Source organism: Strix aluco, chromosome 4, assembly GCF_031877795.1.
Source record: "Strix aluco isolate bStrAlu1 chromosome 4, bStrAlu1.hap1, whole genome shotgun sequence".
In the NCBI taxonomy this organism is placed as follows: Eukaryota; Metazoa; Chordata; class Aves; order Strigiformes; family Strigidae; genus Strix; species Strix aluco.
The window spans coordinates 9,898,460-9,917,724 of record NC_133934.1 but is presented as its reverse complement, the minus strand read 5'-3'; the positions used below and the strand labels follow the sequence as shown (position 1 = coordinate 9,917,724).

Genomic DNA, 19,265 nt, shown 5'->3' with positions numbered 1-19,265 from the left:
CCGCGCTCCCCTCGCCCGCCCCCGCGCGCATGCGCGGCCCCCCGGGAGGGGCGGGGCTCCGCCGTCCCTCAGCACCGCCCGCCTGGCCGCAGCGGGCCGGGGGGTGTCGGCGAGGCGGGGGGCGAGCAGCGCCGGAGGCCTGACCCGGGCCGGTAGTGGGGAGCGGCGGGGCGGGGAGCAGGCAGTGCCGTGCCCGGCGCCCGGGGGCACGCCAGGCCGAGCAGGGCCCAGCAGAGCCACGGGCGGGCGTCGGCAGCCGGGCCGGGCAGGCGCGGTTATGGCGGCAGCGGGTGTGCTCCCTAGGCCTGACCACGGCCCTGCCGCCGGGGACGGCGGCGTGCGGGGGCGCCCGGGCTGCTCCACCCCCGCCTTTTACCATTTTTTCTTTTTTTCCCCCCTCTTCCCCCCACCCCAGCCCAGCCAGCCCGCGTTCCGGGCGGTAGGTTTGCCGTTAACGTTAGTAACGGCTCCGGCACCGGCCCATGCGCTCCCCAGCCCCGCGAGCGTCTCGCGCGCGGCGGCGTGTGAGGGCGGGGGCGGAGACTCTTCTCGCCCCGCCCCTCTGCCGGCCTCTTCCTCACAGCAACGCCGCGCCTCCCCCCGCCCATTGGCTGCCCGCTTCCTGCCTCCCCGCCCCCTGCCGCACGGCACGCGCCTCCTGTCCCATTGGCCCCTTCCGCGCCCTCATTTGCATGGCGCCTCGTGCACCAATCGGCGGCCGCTGCCTGCTTAACATGCAAGAAGCCGGCCACTCAGCGAGCGCGGGGGCCGGGCCACCACGTGCTGTTGCTAAGCTTCGGCTTCTAAATTGTTACTATAGTGGCTAGCCAATCGCAGAGCGAGATGGGGATCTGTCAACATTCCCTGCCCCAGCCAGAGGAAAAGGGGGGGTTGCTCCGGCTGCCGGTTGGCCCGGCTGCCGCCCTGCGTCCCGCCCCCGCGCCGAATCCCGACTCCCTATTGGCGGCGCGGGCTGCCCGTCGCCTGTGTGTCAAATGTAGGTTGAGAGAGTGCCTTATAACCGGGGGCTTGGAAGTCCCCCGCGCGTGAACTCGGCGCGGTGCGGGGCGACGGGGGGCTCGGGGCTCGTCTCGGCACAGGCAGCCATGGAATTGAACTCTCTGTTAATTCTCCTGGAAGCGGCCGAGTACTTGGAGAGAAGAGACCGAGGTACTGGGCGCAGGCGGGCAGTCAGTCCCTCACCCGCAGGCGCTCCCCGCCGCTCTCGGCCTTTGTTGTGTGGCGGCGGCGGGCGGCCCGGGCCGGGGGAGCAGCCCCGCGCCCTCACCTGCCCGGGCGCCGCGGGGTTGACCCGGGCTTCGCCACAGGCACCGCGCTGGGGGAGGAACAGTGCCCTTCTCTGTGCTTTTTTTGGGTTTTTTTGGCTTTTTTTGTTTTTATAAACCAAAAATCGGTTACTTTTTGTCAAGCTCTGGATGGGGATGGTGTGTGTGGTGCAGCGCTCAGGAGACCTCACACTTCTCTGTGTGTGGCAGTCGTTAATTGTATGGCAGTCCTCCCATCCCCCCCCCCCCCCCCCCCCCAGCGCAGCGTGACAAGGGTTTGCATGATCCGCCTCGTTTTTAATGTGCACTCAAATAATCCTCCTAATTTCGGCACTTTTTTCTTTTTGGTTTATCGAGTTGTTATATTTTTTGTCTCGCTTCTTTAAGAGATGCCAGAATAAAATCCAAACAAATCAACCGGAAAAAATTCTGTTCTTTACCCTAGCGTTCCTGCAAAGGAGGAAAAAAATGCATGGAAAAAATATATTGCCACTAATGCTGACTTTGTCCCTAGAAGCAGAACATGGCTATGCATCAGTGTTACCCTTCGATAGTGACTATTCCAGAAAGAAAACAAAGGCAGGCACCATGGCCAGAAAATCCCAGAATAACAGGTAATAGACGCACCGCTTTTTCAGAATGAATCGGCAGCTTTTCCAATGTGTCTAGCTTATGTGCAGTGCATACATTTATTAAAAATAATAACTAATCCAGTGTCTTAGTTTCCCCCATCCCGGTAGTCGCCATTTTTTCCCTGGATGGGCTTGGCTCTGTTTTGATCTCTCATATAAACACTGCCACGCGTACACCATCTCCTTAGTACTCACTGCACTCCTAAACCATCCGCCCTCATCGCTCCTTCTGCTCCGCGCTCACCGGCAGCGGCTTTTACTGCAGATCTTAACACCATAATCGCCACCCAGACTTCTCTTTGCATGGCACTAATTTCCCCCCTTGGCATTTATTTATAAACCAAGGCAGCGATCTGGCCGCCTCCCCCATCGCAGCCGGAGCAGATGCAGCCTCCGGTTGCAGCGTGGCTCGGGGCGCGGGAGGGTGCGGGGTGGCGGGGGGGGGGTGGGGGTGGTGGAGATCCACTTGAACTTCTCCGGTAGGTGTTAAGCGAGAAGGTGCTGGAGTGAACTTGACCTCTCCCGGGCTTCTGCCGCACCGCCGGGTCGCCAGCCGCCCAGCCGCCCGCCCGCCCGCCGCATGCAGATCCGTCAAAGTGCATGACTCGGTTGTTATTTATCACTTTTATCGTCCGCCTTTTTGTCGCGGTAGTGGTGGTTTTGTTGTTTTCCCCGCAGCCGCTACCTGTGCTGCGATGGCATGAGCGGAGGGCTGCTGTGCGCAGGCTCTCTGCAGCTTTGTTTGCTGCTCGGGCAGCGGCTGTGTACGTGCAGGAGGCTGTCTTACAGGGACAGTGCCGGCCCCTGCCTGGGAGCTCCTCCAGTCCTGTGCTGTGCCTACTCTGCTTTGCTCTTCCAGGGCTGCTCCGGAGAGGACCGAGGACCGTGCCCAGCTGGGCCTGCTTCACCCCGGAGCGGCGATGCTCTCCCCAGCGCAGGCTCCGCTCTGCACGGTCGTGCTGGATGGTGGCTCCTGTAGAATAGCCTAAAATGAACTCGGCTTGCACGTGACTTGTTTTCCAAACGAGCAGTGAGTCTCGGCGGGCCCGCTCCGCTCTCGCTCCTCCAGCTCCCCTCTCGCTGCTCCAGCGGGCATCCCGCACGGCGGCGGGCAGCTGGGGCTGCTGGCGCTGGGGAGACGTGGGGCAGAGGGCCAGCGGCTGCTTGTGGGGCACCGGAGGTGCAAACTGAAATCAAAAGCTGACGAGCTCCCTCCTTGAGAGAAACACGAGCTGGTGAGCGCCCTGCTCTCATGCCCACTGTGGCTGAGCAATGTGTCTTGAAGATCACTGAGGGGGAGCAAATTGTTCCCCTATGCCCCTGCTCCAGGCAAGGCAACCATTTTGGGGGGTATTAATTGCAGTACTCCTACATTTTTTGATTTTACTTGAATTCTTTGTCTCATCTTGGAGTGTAGAGAAGACGTCAGTTCATTTTAAAAAAGAAGTCATCAGGAGCGGGAGGCGTGTCTTGTTTCCTGAGACACTTTGCTCCTGAAGATTTTTAATTATTTTCTTATAAAGTATGCTTCTTGCTTTTAAAAAAAAATCACAGTTAACCTAATCAGGTCTCATAGGATTTCCAGCTGTAAACTGCTCATAAAATTGTTCAGATTTCTTCATTTTTGGTCCCTTGCTTTCAAGAAATCTGTGTTACTTACAGAGCTATTATTCCATCGTTTCCGTTCTTAGGTCTCTTGTCATCTGCTGCAAAATGGTTATTTGTTTGAACTGTAAGCTGCTTTCAGGAGTTTTTAGGAGAGGATTTGTAATCTATCAAATACAGTAGAATTAAAAGATTTCTGGTTACAGATTTGTTAGTGTTATTAAAGCTGAGGCGTACATGTCTGCTTGCAATTACCTTCCTGCTTTTCTTCTGCCTGTAGGTTTATATTTACCTGTTCAGCCTTTTGCTCTGATTCTCACTCTCGAGCAGTGGCAACCTTCAAAAATGCCATCCTGAAGCATGCAACGTATACGTTTACTTACACTTTCCTTTCTTCTAGATGCAGTGATTAGATTAGGGATGCGTCGTTTGTGTTACAGGACAGGATAATGCTTATCAAGAAACAGTTTCAAGGGTGGTCACCACCAGGACGGTGGTGCCTGGGTCAGCGCAGACCCTGGGCTTGCTTGCCGGTGTGAGAATCGGAGGTGCATTGCTTTAATGCAGCACCCTGCTATTTCAGGGGTGGAGGTGCAGCAGCAGGGCCCTGTGGGCACCTCTGTGTTGTACCTACCGACTCTGTACCCACATCTAGCAATCGCCGCTCAAGTCTGGTTGTGAGCCTAGATTTGAAGGGGAGAAATTATCCTTAAATTTGAATATCCAGTCTAAAATGGATGAAGTACGCTAGCATCGCTGGTTTATTATTATTTGGAGCTTATAGGTTGTAGGGTCTGAGTCCCAGACTAGAGTCTGAATTTTTGATAATAAAGTAAGATCTTCCTAAGCAACTCAAAGATTAACAGAGGGAGACAACTGGCCAAAGTTCAGAGGATCTGGAGTGGTCGGGGGTGATGTGAACCACCGGGCAAAGTGTCTGTCCATATTGTTCTGTTTTAAGCATTTTCCAGACATGCTGGTTTTGGAGCATCAGATGCACGCAGGGGTGTACATGTATGAAATTTACACCTTATTATTGCATTGTTTTTCTTACATATAAAAATCTATACTTAAGGTTGGAGGAGCAGGAAAGGAGCCGATAACTGCACGTTTCAGAACTGCAGGGGCTTTGTTGTTGTTTTCATTATCTATTTTTGTATCCTGCTGCTTGCAGCATTTGATCAGATTAAAAAGTGATATATATATATTTATATTTTTTTCATGCTTTATGAGCTGTACATACATAAAAGCACGAAAAACGTGTTCCTCCTTATTCCTGGAAAATCAGAAAAGAGGGGAGGAGGAGAAAAACTGTCAGATGTGAGGAAGCCTGGTGTGCTGCTGTACCCTTCTTTGTTCTGTGTTTTCTCCCCCGTGTTGCCTGCCTGTGGCGGGGGAAGAGTGTACCCCATGTAGTTCAGGTGTGCTGACCAGTCGCTGCGGGCTGGGGGACCAGGCAGGGATGGATTACAGCTGCCCTGTTGTTCAGCGAGGGCGCTGATGGATGCCTCCTTCCTCTGCCGAGGTGGTAGTGATGTTCGTTTAAGAAATTGTATCTTAGGACCTCCATCCTCTCCTCGAAGGCTGTCAAGGCCCAGACCTGCAGGAGAAGGGGGAGGAAGGCTGCCCGCCCTTTGGACAGGATGCTCAGGTCTGGACTAAAAGCTTGCTGTCCTCTCGACTGCGATTTAAGTGAGAAGTAATTTTGACAGGTTTGGATTCATGCAGGGAAAAATACCAGCAGAACTGCATTTAATTAACCAAAATCTATAAGCCTTTTGTCCACTGCAGGAATTTAACGTTTTTGCTTTGTCCACTGATAGCTTTGGATCAAAATTGGAAGTGGTCATTAGCAGTTTGTTGCTAAATAATATTCTCAGGGTTATTGGTAGCAATCAGACACAATTTTTAGCTATTTCTTTTTCCCTTCTACATTAAAATTACTTGATTTTACGTGGTTTTTTTCTCACTCGGTTTCCTGTGATGTGTCCTTTCCCATATCACACAAACCAAACTGCTTTGTTTTTTCTCTTTCCAGTTTGCTGTTTGTACCGTGTCCTCAGCTGAGATTCAGGCTTGTTCCCCTCCAGTAGTTTTGACCAAAATCCTCTGACAAATGAAACTGGATTCTTGTTTTGCAAAGAGGACAGGAGATTTGAGAAAGGCACAAGATTGTCTTTTGTGGGGAGGTAAACCTCGGTCACATCTTGTTACACTAATACTTGTCAGGTACTTGCCCACAGTATAATAAATGTCTCCTCTTCACAGAGAAGTGGCTGTAGTTCCTAAAGCAGTGCCATGCAGTCTAATAATTCTTCTTAGCGTGTAGTTGGAATTAAAGAAAGGCATAAAACAAACAGCTGGATTTAGTGCAGTTGTGCCTTGGAAATGTTAATAACAAATATTCAGAAGTTCCCCCGAGCTTGCCGTTTCATCCAAGGAAACGGATGGGTAACACAGAGGATGTGCCGAGGAGGAATACAACACAAATCTGAAATTCGGTGACGTTTACTCACGAGGCAAGGCACTTTGACAGAAAACTACGCTAGCCTGCAGATAACTGGGCTTTCTTCTGCCCTGGCTGTAATGACACTCACCAGGTGTGGGGTGGCTTGAGCTGTGTGGGGGTGTGAGGTGTGTGTCTGTCTGTGCACGAGGGAGCTCAGGCAGCTGCTTTGCCACGAAAGGGTCAGAAATAAGGTAAAATGAAAACTAAAATCTTAGTGTTAGATGCCAGTCTACTGAGGTCACAGTTAAATTTACTTGCAGAGAAAGGAATTGGACGTCAGTGGTGCAGTGTGTTTGGCCTGTTAATTTAGGAGCTGGTTTATTGAAGCGGGGGAGCAAAATAAATGCTGGTTTATAAATATATCTTTTGTATCTATTAATTAATATTTTTGTTCATGTGTTATATAAATAGACTTGTACTTTGTGCTGTGTTCTGGCAAAGGGTTATATCTAGAAAAAGATGAAAGCTGCTTTCGGTGTTTCAAATAAAAACAGAGCTTAATGTCCGAATTCCTCTGTTAATGTTGGCTCACGGTGAGGGTCAACCTGTGGCCTGCAGAGCGAGCCCCTTGCTCTCTGCAGATGTTATTCTGTGCCCACACAAAGCAGCTTAGGGATCAGAGCCTGATTTTTATTTTATTTTTCCTTAATTTTTTTTGGTTTGTTTTGTGGGAGGCCGAGAATAAAACACTGCAAACCAGACTGTGCAGACATGGCTCCTCTGCTTTTTTTGCCTGGCTTTCTGAATTCGATAGATCCCTCTGGGTTTGCTTTCCTAAAGCTGATGGCAGAGGGACAGCAATTGATATCACCACACTTGTTTTTAAAACTGATGCATTTTAGTCCCAGTATAATAGATCTCACCAACTGGTCTGTCGCCCCTGAGGAGCTGCAGTAGGTCTGCGATGCCTGGGAGTTACAGTGCTCGTGCAATTGAGGAAAACAAATTTCCACCATATTAGAAGTGTGTTCGGACCTCGCCACCGGAAACATGCAGCAGCGCAAACTTGAATGAGGTACTGGAGCCAGAGCTCTGCATCAAGGCTGTGCCAGTATGCCTGATTCCCAGATCCCAGCTGGATCTGCAGGGCCAGTTAAATTTTGCTATGAGGAGAATGCAAAAGTAATTTCTAGTGGATTAATTCCATACAGGCTGTAAGCGATGTGTCCAGTTTAAAACAAATGGAAAAAACCCAGCAACCCAGGAGCAGTTAGTACTGGGCAGGCCCCATGCTTACGCTCAGGTTTAGTGTTGCGCCACTCCTCATCTCTGGTGACCAGTGGTGGGCTGTAATATTTTTCAGGGGCATCCCACAGGAGGTTATGTATGTGGACAGGGAATTCCCTGGAAGTGAATCAGGATCCTTCCAGTGAAAAGCTGCGTAGCCGTCGCATCCAGACAAGACTGCGAGCGTATGAGCTGCGTGCTCTTAATGCACTGGCATGCTTGGGAGTGGGAACTGAATGCATACACTTAACGTGTAGCACCTTGTAAAACTTTCTGCTCTGTTTGTTCTTACTCTTTCAGCCTGGACAAAGGTGAAGTGTGAACAATGTAGTTTGCAGGTGGACTCCCAAGTGCTGTGTGACCTTAGGTGGAGTTGTGTCCTCTGCACATGGGTTGTACAACACCCCGCCAGCCTTGCCTGCACCAGAAAGTCCTGGCACATGCAAGATGCTTGCCACTGTTTTAAGCACTTCATTAACTAGCCTGCTTTGCTCCCTGAAGTGCTTTAAAATGTGTTGACAACTGGTAGCGTATTGGTGACTCGCGGTCTAGACCTGGGTCCCACTAGCATTGAGGAAGAAATTTCAGCAGTGTTGTTGATACATCCTTGCTTTTGTCAGGAGCTGTGCTGGTTTCCTGCTAACAAGAGGCACCATCTGGTGGGGCAAATGGATGGAGGAGTAGGGGAAGGTGTCTTAATAATGAAACAGGCAGCACACTGTGTGTACAGTGAAATCAACCCAGGACACATGTGGGCAGTTCCTGCTGACTCGCACATGAACTGGTAGAAAGTGGACTTTGGAGGGGACTTGTCTTTTTTGTGTCAGTCTTATCATCTCAGTTAGCACCCATCCTAATTGTTTAAGTATGTCTGCTGAATCTTGCGTCAACCAAACGCTCAAATCTAATATGTAGAATTCTTGTTTAGGGTAGGGAGAGTGGTGGAAAGGGACAGCTCTGAGCATGTGCTGTTAGAAGTGGCACAGCATCTTGCAAACCAACATCTGCATTTACTTGGCTCCTCCCCCTTCTTTCAAATTTTCTTTTGACAGTTTATTCACAGAGAAAATTTAACTGCCAGTTTATAGCTGGTGAGCTGCTCGGCATTTGCTAAAGGGATATTAGGGCTGTCTCAGGTCAACAATGTAGTCTAAGCAGCAGCATTCCTGATCTCCTCCTTCTCAATCTATGATTTTGCTGATGATTTTTTTATTGTTGGCTTTTTCCCTTTATTTTTATCTGAACCTTTTTATTGACACCTCTTCTTCATTACTGCTACCCCCAACTGCTACCCCCAGGTTTTGCCTGGAGATACAGAACCCAATGCAGTGAATACTGAATTAATATATATAGCTAAACACTGAAAGTCTTCCTTCTGTTGCAGACACTTTTGAAGAGCTCCACAGACCATTTGTCTGAAAACCACAGTCATGCATCTGTCTCTTTTATATAAATATATATATCCATATATCTTCTTAGTCTTGGCCTACATCTTCTCTTTTACTGAAGTAATAAAAGACTCCATTTTGAAACAGAGGTAGTGCTTGGGGTACTGGTCTGTGTGCAGACCAGTTTTTCATATTTTTTTTTCCTCACTTCACGTTGCATGAAGAGCAGAAGGAGATGGATATTCTTGCAATATACTGTGCTGTAGGCAGTGGAGGAGAAAAAATATTTAGAGAGAGGTTCATCTCTTCTGAAAACAAACCCAACAAAAAAACCCCCATCATGCTTGTAATAGGGTATTTAACTTGCTCTGTAGATGGAGCAACTGTCAGGTAAATGTCAAAACTCTCTGTTTTGGTTCCTGGATAGGGACTGATAGTTGAGGCATTAATCAAATGTGTGGCTGATACCCCATTTTGCACACTGCAGGTGTCAATTAGGCTTTTGTGTCCTGAAGAGCTCTGCAAACAGGCACACATTTGCTGCTGCTCCGTTTGGTAGCTGGCATAACCAGGGCGGGCAGCTGTGCCCCGCTGGAGCTGGTCTGGCAGGACGTACCCCAGGCGAACACCGGCATCGCCCTTCATGAACCAGATGTGCCTTGTAGGTGTGCTGCACGCAGAAGGGACTTCCAGCCACTCATAGCATCATCTTAACCCAGCAAATACTCTGTGGAGGCTGAATTTCTTGGACAGTGGTTCTCCTGCTGGTGCAGCGGTCACCATGCCTGCTCACCAGCACTGGGTGTGAGCTCCACTACAGCAGGCAGCTTGGAATTGGCTGGTTACAGTCATCGTGTTCATCTTTTGTGTATAATTGCCAAAACAGTCAGGGAGGTCATGCCACAGGGATGAATCGAGACCAGCCTGTATTTCCTCTCTCTTCCAGAGTTCCCTGCAAACAGTGTCTTTTTGCCTTTGACGGGCCCGTGGGGGGTGTCTGGGGAGAATGGTTCCATCCTGAACTTATTTTCTGTGTGTTTTCATAAGTGTTGGCAGATTTGGCATAGTGTTTGTCCCTTTTCGTGAAGAGTGGTGTGGAGAAACATTTCTGGAGAAAAGGTTCGATCTCTGTGTTTGTAGGAGTAGAAAATAAAAACAACATCCCCTTATTATGGTTAAATGGCAAAGGCAGTAAATCACAGCAAACCCAGTGCACCTTGGCCTATTAATGTAGCACAGAATATGTGTAAAAAACTTTCAGTGTTGCTGCATTGGTCAGGAGCACTTACATGACACTGTAGGAATACATACATTACTTGATTGTGGCTTGCTTGATGCAACAAATTTTTTTTTAAAAAAAAAAAGAATTAACAGACTCTTCAGAAAAAAAGTACCACATAATGGTCGGCATAGCTGATGTCTTGGTAACGACATTGGGATGCTTTTCAGTGAAAGTGGATTAGCATCAGTGCTGAACCTTTTAAGCATTTTGAGTTTTCCTCTACCGGCAGAGGGGCAGTTTGCTTAATTCTTTGCAGGATCAGGAGCTGCACCGGCCTGAAATAAATTGCTTGCGGGTTTGTTCATTGGTTATTCCTTTGCGTGAGCTTTGCTTTCTTTGCCCCTCTTTGTGGCTGGAGAGATGCTTTCGTCATCAGTTACACCTAGGTGTGCCGCAGCATCCCGCTGCGTGTGCCTGTGCAGGGAGAGGCAGGGTGGCTGGCCACCGGGCAGGTTGTGCATTTATGCAGGAAGAGTTTCTCACCCTGTGATGTCTCTGCTCACTCGACGGACTGTGCACTTACACCTCCACAAAGCCATCTCGGTCAGCACATCGTGCCCAGATGCAGGCAGGGGTTACAGCACGTTGTAGGAGAGCTGCTTTGACGTAATCTGTCAGCCACAAAAGCTGCCACTGCCTTTGTATCTTTTGATCCTTAAGTACTGGACATGTTTTCAGTGGGACAAAACTAAAAGTCTGGGAAGTTGCTGGTTTTGAAGTGGTAGTTTTAGGAATGTTTTTAATCTGAGCTGTATAAATAAAGAAAATTAATATTTCCAGCTGAATCAATTAAAAAAAAAATCCTCCAAGAAGTTATTGCTGCTTTCTAATGGCAAGAAACCTGAGGCATCACTTGAGGAAAAACAAATAAATTTTGAATCCTAGTAGACTGGAAGAGAATAGCATACTGATGTGGTCAGTTCAGGGACTGTGATTTCTTTTTTTTTCCTGTTTGTAGACTCAGAGGAATTAAGAGGATTCCTCTTTTTTGCCATTAATATGTCAACAGCAACAGCAGTGGTTTGCTGATTTTTCTCTCTTTTTCTCTGTGGGCTTGAAAGCTGGCTTTTTGGGTGCTTTTTACTCTTACCTGTTACCATTTAGATCTTCTAACACTTTCTGCCCCCTCATAATTTTTATTCACAGATAAAAATCTTGTGGGCTGTTTTTATTACTAACGTGCTCATTTTTTATGTCCAATTCTGTCTCTGAAACTGTTGAACGCTAATAAATGCAAATTTATTATAATTCCCCCCAAACCCACGGTTTACTCATGGAAATTAAGTTGATACCTTGAAGTATCTATGGGATGTAAAAGTGAACCAATTTAACAGCAAAGCTGTTTCATAATCCATATAAATACATGTTTTAGAGAGCTCTTTTGCAATTTATGCTGGTGTTAGCTTTTAAATATTCTAAATCTTGGTTTATTTATCCTTTTCTCTAATATTTCTTTTTTCTTTTTAATAGGTCATCACACAACGAACTAGAAAAACATAGGTAAGTCTTGAGAAAAAAACAAATTAAAAGATGTATGGCTGACATTAGAATTACTGTGCTTATTGAAGAATGTTTTGTTGAAATTGCTTTGATTCTGCACTGAATAGTTTATTAAGTTGGGGTTTTATAATCAACTAAAATCTAATAAGTATAATGATATTTGGCTTTTTTCTGTTGTTTGGGATGCTATTTTTGAAACAGCCCTGATAAGTAACTGGTTAACCATGCTGTTACTAATAATCTGATTGGAGCAACTGTTTGCTAGAGGTGTTAAATGCTATAAGTACAATCAAAGTATTTTGTGATTAAGGTGGATGATTTTCAGGGAACAATATGTCACACAGGGTTATTCTATGTTTTTTTTAAAGTATGCCTAAAGTGCAGTTAATTTTCATCTTGCATGTAAGTACCTACAGATACGTTTTTCCCCTCCGTCTGCTTCCTTGCTGGTACGTGTCCTGTCCAAAGAGCTGTGTGTGAGCTAGAAATCAGCAACTCCTGAGCTGCACCCCCGGTTCTGTGTATCCGGCACTGTGAAAAGCTGTACTTACTTACCAAGGACATTCATTAGACCCTGAAGACCCAATTTGTAAAGAACTCATGTTTGCACAGTTTTGAAGGCAGTGTTTACCGTCTACTGTATCTTGTCGGAGTTTGTTTGCAGATGGGCTTTTTGGCTGTAGGAAGTCTCCTGGGTATGCTGCTCTGAAGGTGCACACAGAGAGCTGCCGGGTGCAAAAGGTCTTCGCACTGGCTTTTGGTTCCCCGGCTGAGCAGCGCCCTGGCACCCTCACTGCAGGATCACTGCCTTCCACTTATCATTCAGGCAGCAGGACAGACTCTCTTTTGGGTAGTTTTTTGTTCTTTTTCATGTAGCTTGTGGTCTTTCGGGTTTCACACATCCAAAGAAAGCAAGGGGTGTATGTGTGAATATGATTTAAACCTATTTGCATGCTTCTAAATACATGAAACATGGTTGATGGCACAAGATCGAACTCACAGGGGTTTTTTTTTTTGTGTGTTGTTCTGTGGCCGCAGTTATGTACAGCTAGACCATCACTTCCCCTGCATGCCTACATGCTTTCCTGTAGTTTAATTGTAATATGAGTAAACTATAGCCCTGCCTAATAGCCACGTGGTCATCCTCGAGATGAGAGGAACTGGGGAAGGCTCAAGCTTACAAACACAGGCCTCGGCTGCAGAATGCAGTGCATTTGCTAAGGCAGTGAAATAAGCTGACAAAAGTTCTGCTGACAGAGTCTTCAGGAAAATAACTTCATGCAAAATTCTATCCTTCGGTCACACTTCTTTAAAAGAAAAAAAAATTTTTGGTCCCAACTATGCTTCTTTCTCGCTCTTGTTTTTTTTTCTGTCCTCTTTCTAGATACTCTGTTCCGTTTCTTCCTTTTCCCCTGCTCCATCATTACTGACTTGTTGTCATCCAAACTGCATATTCCTTTTTTTTTTTTTTCTTCCAGTCATTTTTATAAGCCGAGCATGGAGTTGCCTCTTCTTCCCTCTGCTCTGCCTTAACATGTTTAAGCAGCACAGTAAATGAGGCACAGCAGCATTTACAGCAGATGCAGGGGCAGAAGGATCTATTAATTGTTCAATCTCTGTTCTCACTTTCAGTTCTGTGTTGTATCTTTGTAATAGCTGGACCATATAGTATTTGCCTTACTACCTTTTCTTTCTCTGCCATCTCAAGATCAAAATAGGTAAACCGCAAGGTATGTCTTGTGATTATACAACTAATATTTGTAACTACTGCTGCTTGCTGTACCTCCTACAGTTACACTATACTTGGAAGCCAGATTTTTATTATTCCTGGTGAGAACCTGCGAATTAGTGCAAGATCCTTGTATGTGCAAATAAGTGTTCACAAAAGCAGATAAGGTGTGTACAATTCTAGTTACCTAATGTACTGGTGCAAAGGACTCATAATTTTAAGTTGGTTTTTTTTTTTTTAACAATGCCCTCTTCCAGCACTGTGAGTGTATGAGCTGATACTGATTGTACTGTTTTTCACTCTGTTTTTACTAAAATTTCATTAAAATCCATTGAGCATCTTGCAAAGTTTAATGGAAGATTTACAGCCATAGTGTGCCCCTGTAGCAGCTGGTCCTTGCAGCAGAGCCCATCCTTTTCCCCAGCGCAGCTCTGTCCTGCCAGCTATGAACACTGGATGTTGATTTTTGGAGGTGTATCCTTTCCAGGACCAGCGCCTTTGACTCACCACTGCCATGATGCTTCTGGCTGAGGCACACTTGGTTATCTCACAGGAGCCTGTCAAGGAGGAAGAGAGGAGATGGCTGCTCATATCCTCCTCCTTGCCTAGTCCCTCACGTGGTGTCTGTGGGCTGGACTGAGTGCTGGAGGGCAGGGAAATGGCTTCCTCATTTACAGGGCCTTTGTGTCCTGGATGAGGGTGGCCAGAACTGCCACTAACCAGAAAGCCACAGTAGCCATGTACTGGTACATGGTGCTGTTTCAGGTTCTGCACTGGTGGTGCACATAAGAGGTTTTATCTCTGGTTTTGACGTCAGCGGGAATGGCGGTGGTTCACCTCTCTGTGTGTGCAGACTCAGCCGTTTGGCACCACTACTTTAATTTGCATTTTCTACTGCTGGGTCTCTTTTCTGTATGCTCTTGAGGGGATGCTCAGAGGAAGGCAAATGGAAGCAGAGACGTAATTCCAACAGAAACTCTCATTATATGGTAGTATTCAGACTACAATTATGGTAAAGTGTTTGTCAGCAATTCATACATAAAATTCCTTTTTCTCTGCTTTAAGTCTCCCTGGAATACCCTGCTCAAAACTTCAGTGTGTGTTCACTACAGTGAAACTGTAAGGATTCATCCCTCTAATGGCAGTCCTGTTTTGGTCCCATGTGAACAAGGTTTACATCTCAGAGCCATGAAACAGGAAACCCCCTATATAAAAAGCAGGAAGGCAGGAAATCTATCCTAAGGACAGATGAGGTTCTACAAGATATTTTAATAATTACAGACAAGTCAATCAGAATGGCACTTGGATATAACTGGTTCCTAATGACAAATATATACATGTATATTCGTGTTATTGTTTCCAGCCAGACCATTGTAGCAGTAGTTGCTTTCACAGAGCAATGTAAATAGCAAGTACACTGGTAATCATGACTTCTTGCAAGGCAGTTTTTAAATCGACTTAAGCTGGCAGCTGTACAGAGGAATTCAACTTTCATAGTGTAAAAAAACAAGAATCCATGAGAGACTCAAGCTTCTTAAAAAGCCACAGCATAATCTCATTTATTTTGCATCAATTTATACTAGTTCTGCATTACAATGTATAAACCAGGGTATAATCCCCTGAAGATTGTACTGAGATCTTCACACTGCTCTGTGAAGGCAGTGAGTCATCTGCCCTCTGCTATTCATGTGTGGACTTGTCCTCCAGCTTGGGCAGGACTGCGGGAGGAAGGGACACCTCCCTGCTGTGGTCCATCCTTTCTTGTCGGAAGCAGATGGAGCCCTGACGAGGGATTCTGGGACCAACCCATCAGGGCTCCATCGGTGACAAAGCCATTTCACTCCTGCCTGGCTGCGTGCAGCTCTTCTGGAGGAGGAGTTCAAGATCTTGTCCTTTCTATGGCAAAGTCTTTGAAAATAGCTTGTGAAACTGAATGGTTTTAAAGAACAGCTTCTAAGAATTAGTGAGGAAATTAATAAAAGTGTGCCTCGAAATCAGCAAGCCATGTGCTGCTTTCCCCAAACTGGCACTGTGTGAGCTGAACAAGTACCTTGGCTGGGTGACCGTGGTACGGCTTGATCTAGATGGACAGTTACCTCCTGCCTCTGTCAAACCATTTGTATTCTCTGTGGGGTTTTCCTGGGGTTTTTTAATCAAGAAGTAGGAGGGGGCAGATCAGCAGCAGTAAAAGTTGTCCTGCCTGCATTCCACAAAATAGTAAACTCCTGGCAAGCAGTGGGAGTATAATTAGAAGAGGGAGCTGATTAATGTCCTTGGGCAGGATGGGCTGGCGATCTTGAGCATGGTAGTGCTCAGCACTGCAGCAGCTGACTTGCAAGTGCTCTCCTGCTTGGAGGAATCGACAGATCCCATCCCAGGTCCCCAGGCGTAGGTTTGACAAAAGCTGGTGAGCTGAGCTGGGTGGAGGTAAAAAACAGGCATTGCTGTTGGGAGAGGTGTGCTCTAGGGGCATTTCCATGCTTTCCTATGAAAGTTGCTCCAAGAAGAAGTGCACAAGTGTTTAGCTCAATCACTGGGTGTCATGTGGGACAGGGAGCAGTTCTGTCTTGTTCAGTGCTCACTAGTTTGTACTGCAGCAAGCTGAGACTGCTGTGGAGATGGCCTGGGTCAGCTGAGTGGGACAGCCCTGAATTTTTAGAAGTGGAAGACCACATGGGGAATACATGAGACACAGTGACTTGCAAAACATTTTAGAAGAAAACAAACCTTTCCTTCTTCCCATATGAGCCTAATGTATGCATTGTTTACAGCGCTGACCCAGGGGGAGACCAAAAGTGTTCCTGTGCTTGCAGAAGGTAATGCTGTCCTGAGGTTTGAGTAGTGCTTTGTGTAGTCCTTAAACCTAAAATCTTTTCAGAAAAAGGTTGTTGTATTCCATCATCATGTGTATGAAGCAGATATCTGTACATAAATATAGGTTTTGATGAAAAATATATTTTGATGGGAACATTATGATGTACAACATTATCTGGTAAAGTAAATAGAGTAGGTGCCTCTGAAGTTAAGATCTAATAGATAGTCAGTTTTCTCATGAAGGAAGTGCAGATGTCAGGAGCACAGTTACATTCGTTGGTACATTAATTTTGCCCACCAGAGTTACTTGGAATTTATATAAGCTGAGAGAGTGTATAGATAGGTATCTTGAAATTCTCTCTGTGGTTCTTCGTGTTACTAAATTGCAGCGTTAATGAAAAGCATGTAATTGCCAGTTGCTGATAAACTTGGAAGTTTTGAAATAATAGCATACAAAAACAATGCTTAGTGTTTATTTTTATTATGGGCTGCCTTTTCAAAATCACAAATTACCATTGCAGTTAGTACTGTTATGAGCATAAAGATATAATTGAATTGATCCATCACGTTGAATGGCTACGATGCTGCCACTAGCTGAGGAAACCCCCTAACTGGTGCTGGAGGTAAACTACTTGCAGGGAAGGATCACCCAGTATGTGTCTTGCTGCTGCGCTTCCATCAAGACTTTAACCCAGCCTGGCTGCACAGTGCTGCTGCTGGGTCCTGCTTCCTGCAGGCCCAGGAGGGAGGGGAGAAGGTTGCTTCTTCAGCTGGTTCATTTTTCTGACCCAGCTCACTGTCACAGGCACACCCTAATGCCAGCACAGGGAGGGTGGGATCGCTTCTTTGAGTGACGGTATTAATTTACAGTACAGAGTAGTACAGTTCACTTCTTTGTCAGTTTAATGTTCCTCCTAAGCATCCAGTTTTGGCCGCTATTGTCTGGAGAGTGCTGTGCTGGATGGGTCTTACTGACCTGGTACAGATCTTATTGTTATAATGGGTCTATAAAAACTGCTACCATTTCTAGGACGTGTCCAGATTATACATAAACCATCCAGATAACGTGGCTGCTATGTTAGTGGTGGGAACCACCTCGTCTTACTAGCAGATCTTAACCTCCGTATTATATCTGTTTCTTCTGGTTTTCTCATCAAGTAAGGAGTTTTTTACACCATCTGGTTGGAGTGAAGAGTTTATTGCAATTCAAGTGAATTGCAATAAACGTACCTTTGCACTGCTTAAGCAAGGTCTTGCTTGCCTTTTGTGAACTGATAACCACCATGGTTTAGGTATCCGCTCCTCCCCCCAGCCGTGACTGCCTCTCTGAGGATGCCAGCTGTAGTGCTCAGTTGAATGGTGTTACCTCAGCCAGTGCAAGGCTGAGTCTCGGCTCAAACTCCCTTTTACCTGTAATTTAACCTCAGGTTTTCAACAAAGGAGCAAAGTATATGGTGGCATCTGTGTCTTAAATTGCTGTAATAAGCTTTTTTGTGGTGTTTGTTTAGCAAAGTCTATAAAGAACAGGACCCACAGAAGTGAAAATTTAATCCTATGCTTTTGTTGAAATGTCCTGTGTTTCTGAGTGTGATGAATCCATGGAATTAAAGAAATTAGAAGGTTTAAAGCTTTGTGCTGAAATTCTATTCTTCCCTCACCTTTTCCGCACCTCTAGGCAGTCAGCAGGTGTCTGGACCTGTGGCTTGTCCTGTACTACATGCTGCAATAGCTACTATAAATGCCCATGCACTGAACTGCTGTCTCACCTGCACACAGCAGCTCACCTGATGATGCACTCCCAACAAAAGTGTCTTCCCACATAGACTGCTGGTTTGGAAAGGAAGGGGATATTATGCAGATGAAGTTTGGAAGTTAATCTGATCCTGAAGTTAGATTCCAGGTGTCAGAGATGTACACATCCTCATGCTTTGGACAAAGCTTTTATTCAGCAATGAAAAATGGGCTAAAATACAGTCTTGACTAAATTGTGATGTCCTTTTTCCTGCTGAAGTCAGCTTTGAACTGCAGGGCCTAAGTGCAGTCCTGAGTCTGGGCTCCAGAAAGCCGTGTGCTTCCAGGCCAGCCAACAGCCAGCAGAAAGCAGATGGGCGAGAAACCAAGTGCATGTGTTTTTTCCACTTGAATTTGTTCATCCCTCTCTTCAAACATGAGTCCATTGTGTGCCGGCCTCTAATGGACTATGTGAAAGGTGGTTTATGTTCTCAGCATCTGCTAATTGACCTGGCCAGTTCTTATCCGCAGTGGTAGAAAGAGTGGGCTGGTCTTGTACAAAATGGAGATAGATGGGCCAGACTTCCAGGTGCTTTCAGCACTCTACAGACAACAGCTAGGTGCTGATTCCCTGCAAACAGGGGAAGAGATGCTTGGTGGTGACTGCTTTCTTGATTGGTAGAAGAAAAAGATCTGTTGAATTAGGTATTTTTTAAAAAAAAGTTTTCCTTTTAAGCTTGCTTAGCTACTCTGGACAACTGAGCTGGAACTTGATATTTTTTATTTTTTTTTTAAAGGTATTTAGGCAGCTAATGGGCTTTCAGAACCTGGCCTCTGAAACGAGTCTTACATAACATGATGGGAATCCTTGGCTGAATCCCAACCAGTCAAGTCTGTGGAAGCTCACAGATGAAAACTGGGTATACAGAAGTGGTACCTGCAATGGCTTGAAGAGGTGGCAAATGCATATGAAAGCCAGCAGTGCGGCTCCAGCTTTTTAAGGCAAGGTTGGCTCTGCATTCAGGATTCACACCAAATCTGCAGGAGGCTGGATTATTTTCTTCCAAGTATGTCATGAGCACAAAATTTTGATGATCCAGCATCCCTGGTTGGAGTAGGCAGTAAAGGATCAACCTAGGCTGGAGGAGGTGGCCATATTCTATGGGTTGCTTGTCCTGTCCCCTCCTCTCCCTGCCTCCATGCTGTATTTGCATCTCTAGCTGTATTTTCTGTGCTCCTTTCTGTGGGCTGCTTACTCTGTTTGAGTATTGGATATACTGTGGCCTGGTCCCAAACAGAAAGTGTCTCTTTCTGGATGGAACAATGTGTACTTTCCTGTTATGGCTTATACTGCTTTTCCCTCGTGGTCTCTGTCGGTGGACACTTGTGCTTAGATTTACTACAGAGAATTCCTTTGCAGGTCAAGTAATTTTTAATCTGTTTTTTTCCCCTCAGTACACATGGTGGTTTAGCATGTGGCAGGCTGTGGGACTGATTCTGCACCCCGCTCAGGGGATTTCAGTAGGAGCTGTGTGTGCCTGCCTGCAAGCTGAACCCCACAT

At 46.5% G+C, this 19,265-nt stretch overlaps 1 protein-coding gene across 3 annotated transcripts in view; it reads left to right on the top strand.

The window, feature by feature from the left end:
- Nucleotides 1-980: 980 nt before the first annotated feature.
- MXD4 (MAX dimerization protein 4) overlaps nucleotides 981-19,265 on the top strand; it is a 42,470-nt gene continuing 24,185 nt past the window's right edge. The window contains exons 1-3 of one of the 3 annotated variants that reach the window (XM_074821956.1): nucleotides 981-1,170; nucleotides 1,732-1,900; nucleotides 11,400-11,429. In XM_074821956.1, coding sequence (XP_074678057.1) covers nucleotides 1,107-1,170; nucleotides 1,732-1,900; nucleotides 11,400-11,429 — 263 coding nt within the window. In that variant the 5' untranslated portion in view covers nucleotides 981-1,106. The remainder of the gene's footprint in view (nucleotides 1,171-1,731; nucleotides 1,901-11,399; nucleotides 11,430-19,265) is intronic. The other 2 variants (XM_074821958.1, XM_074821957.1) reach the window with 2 other exon arrangements.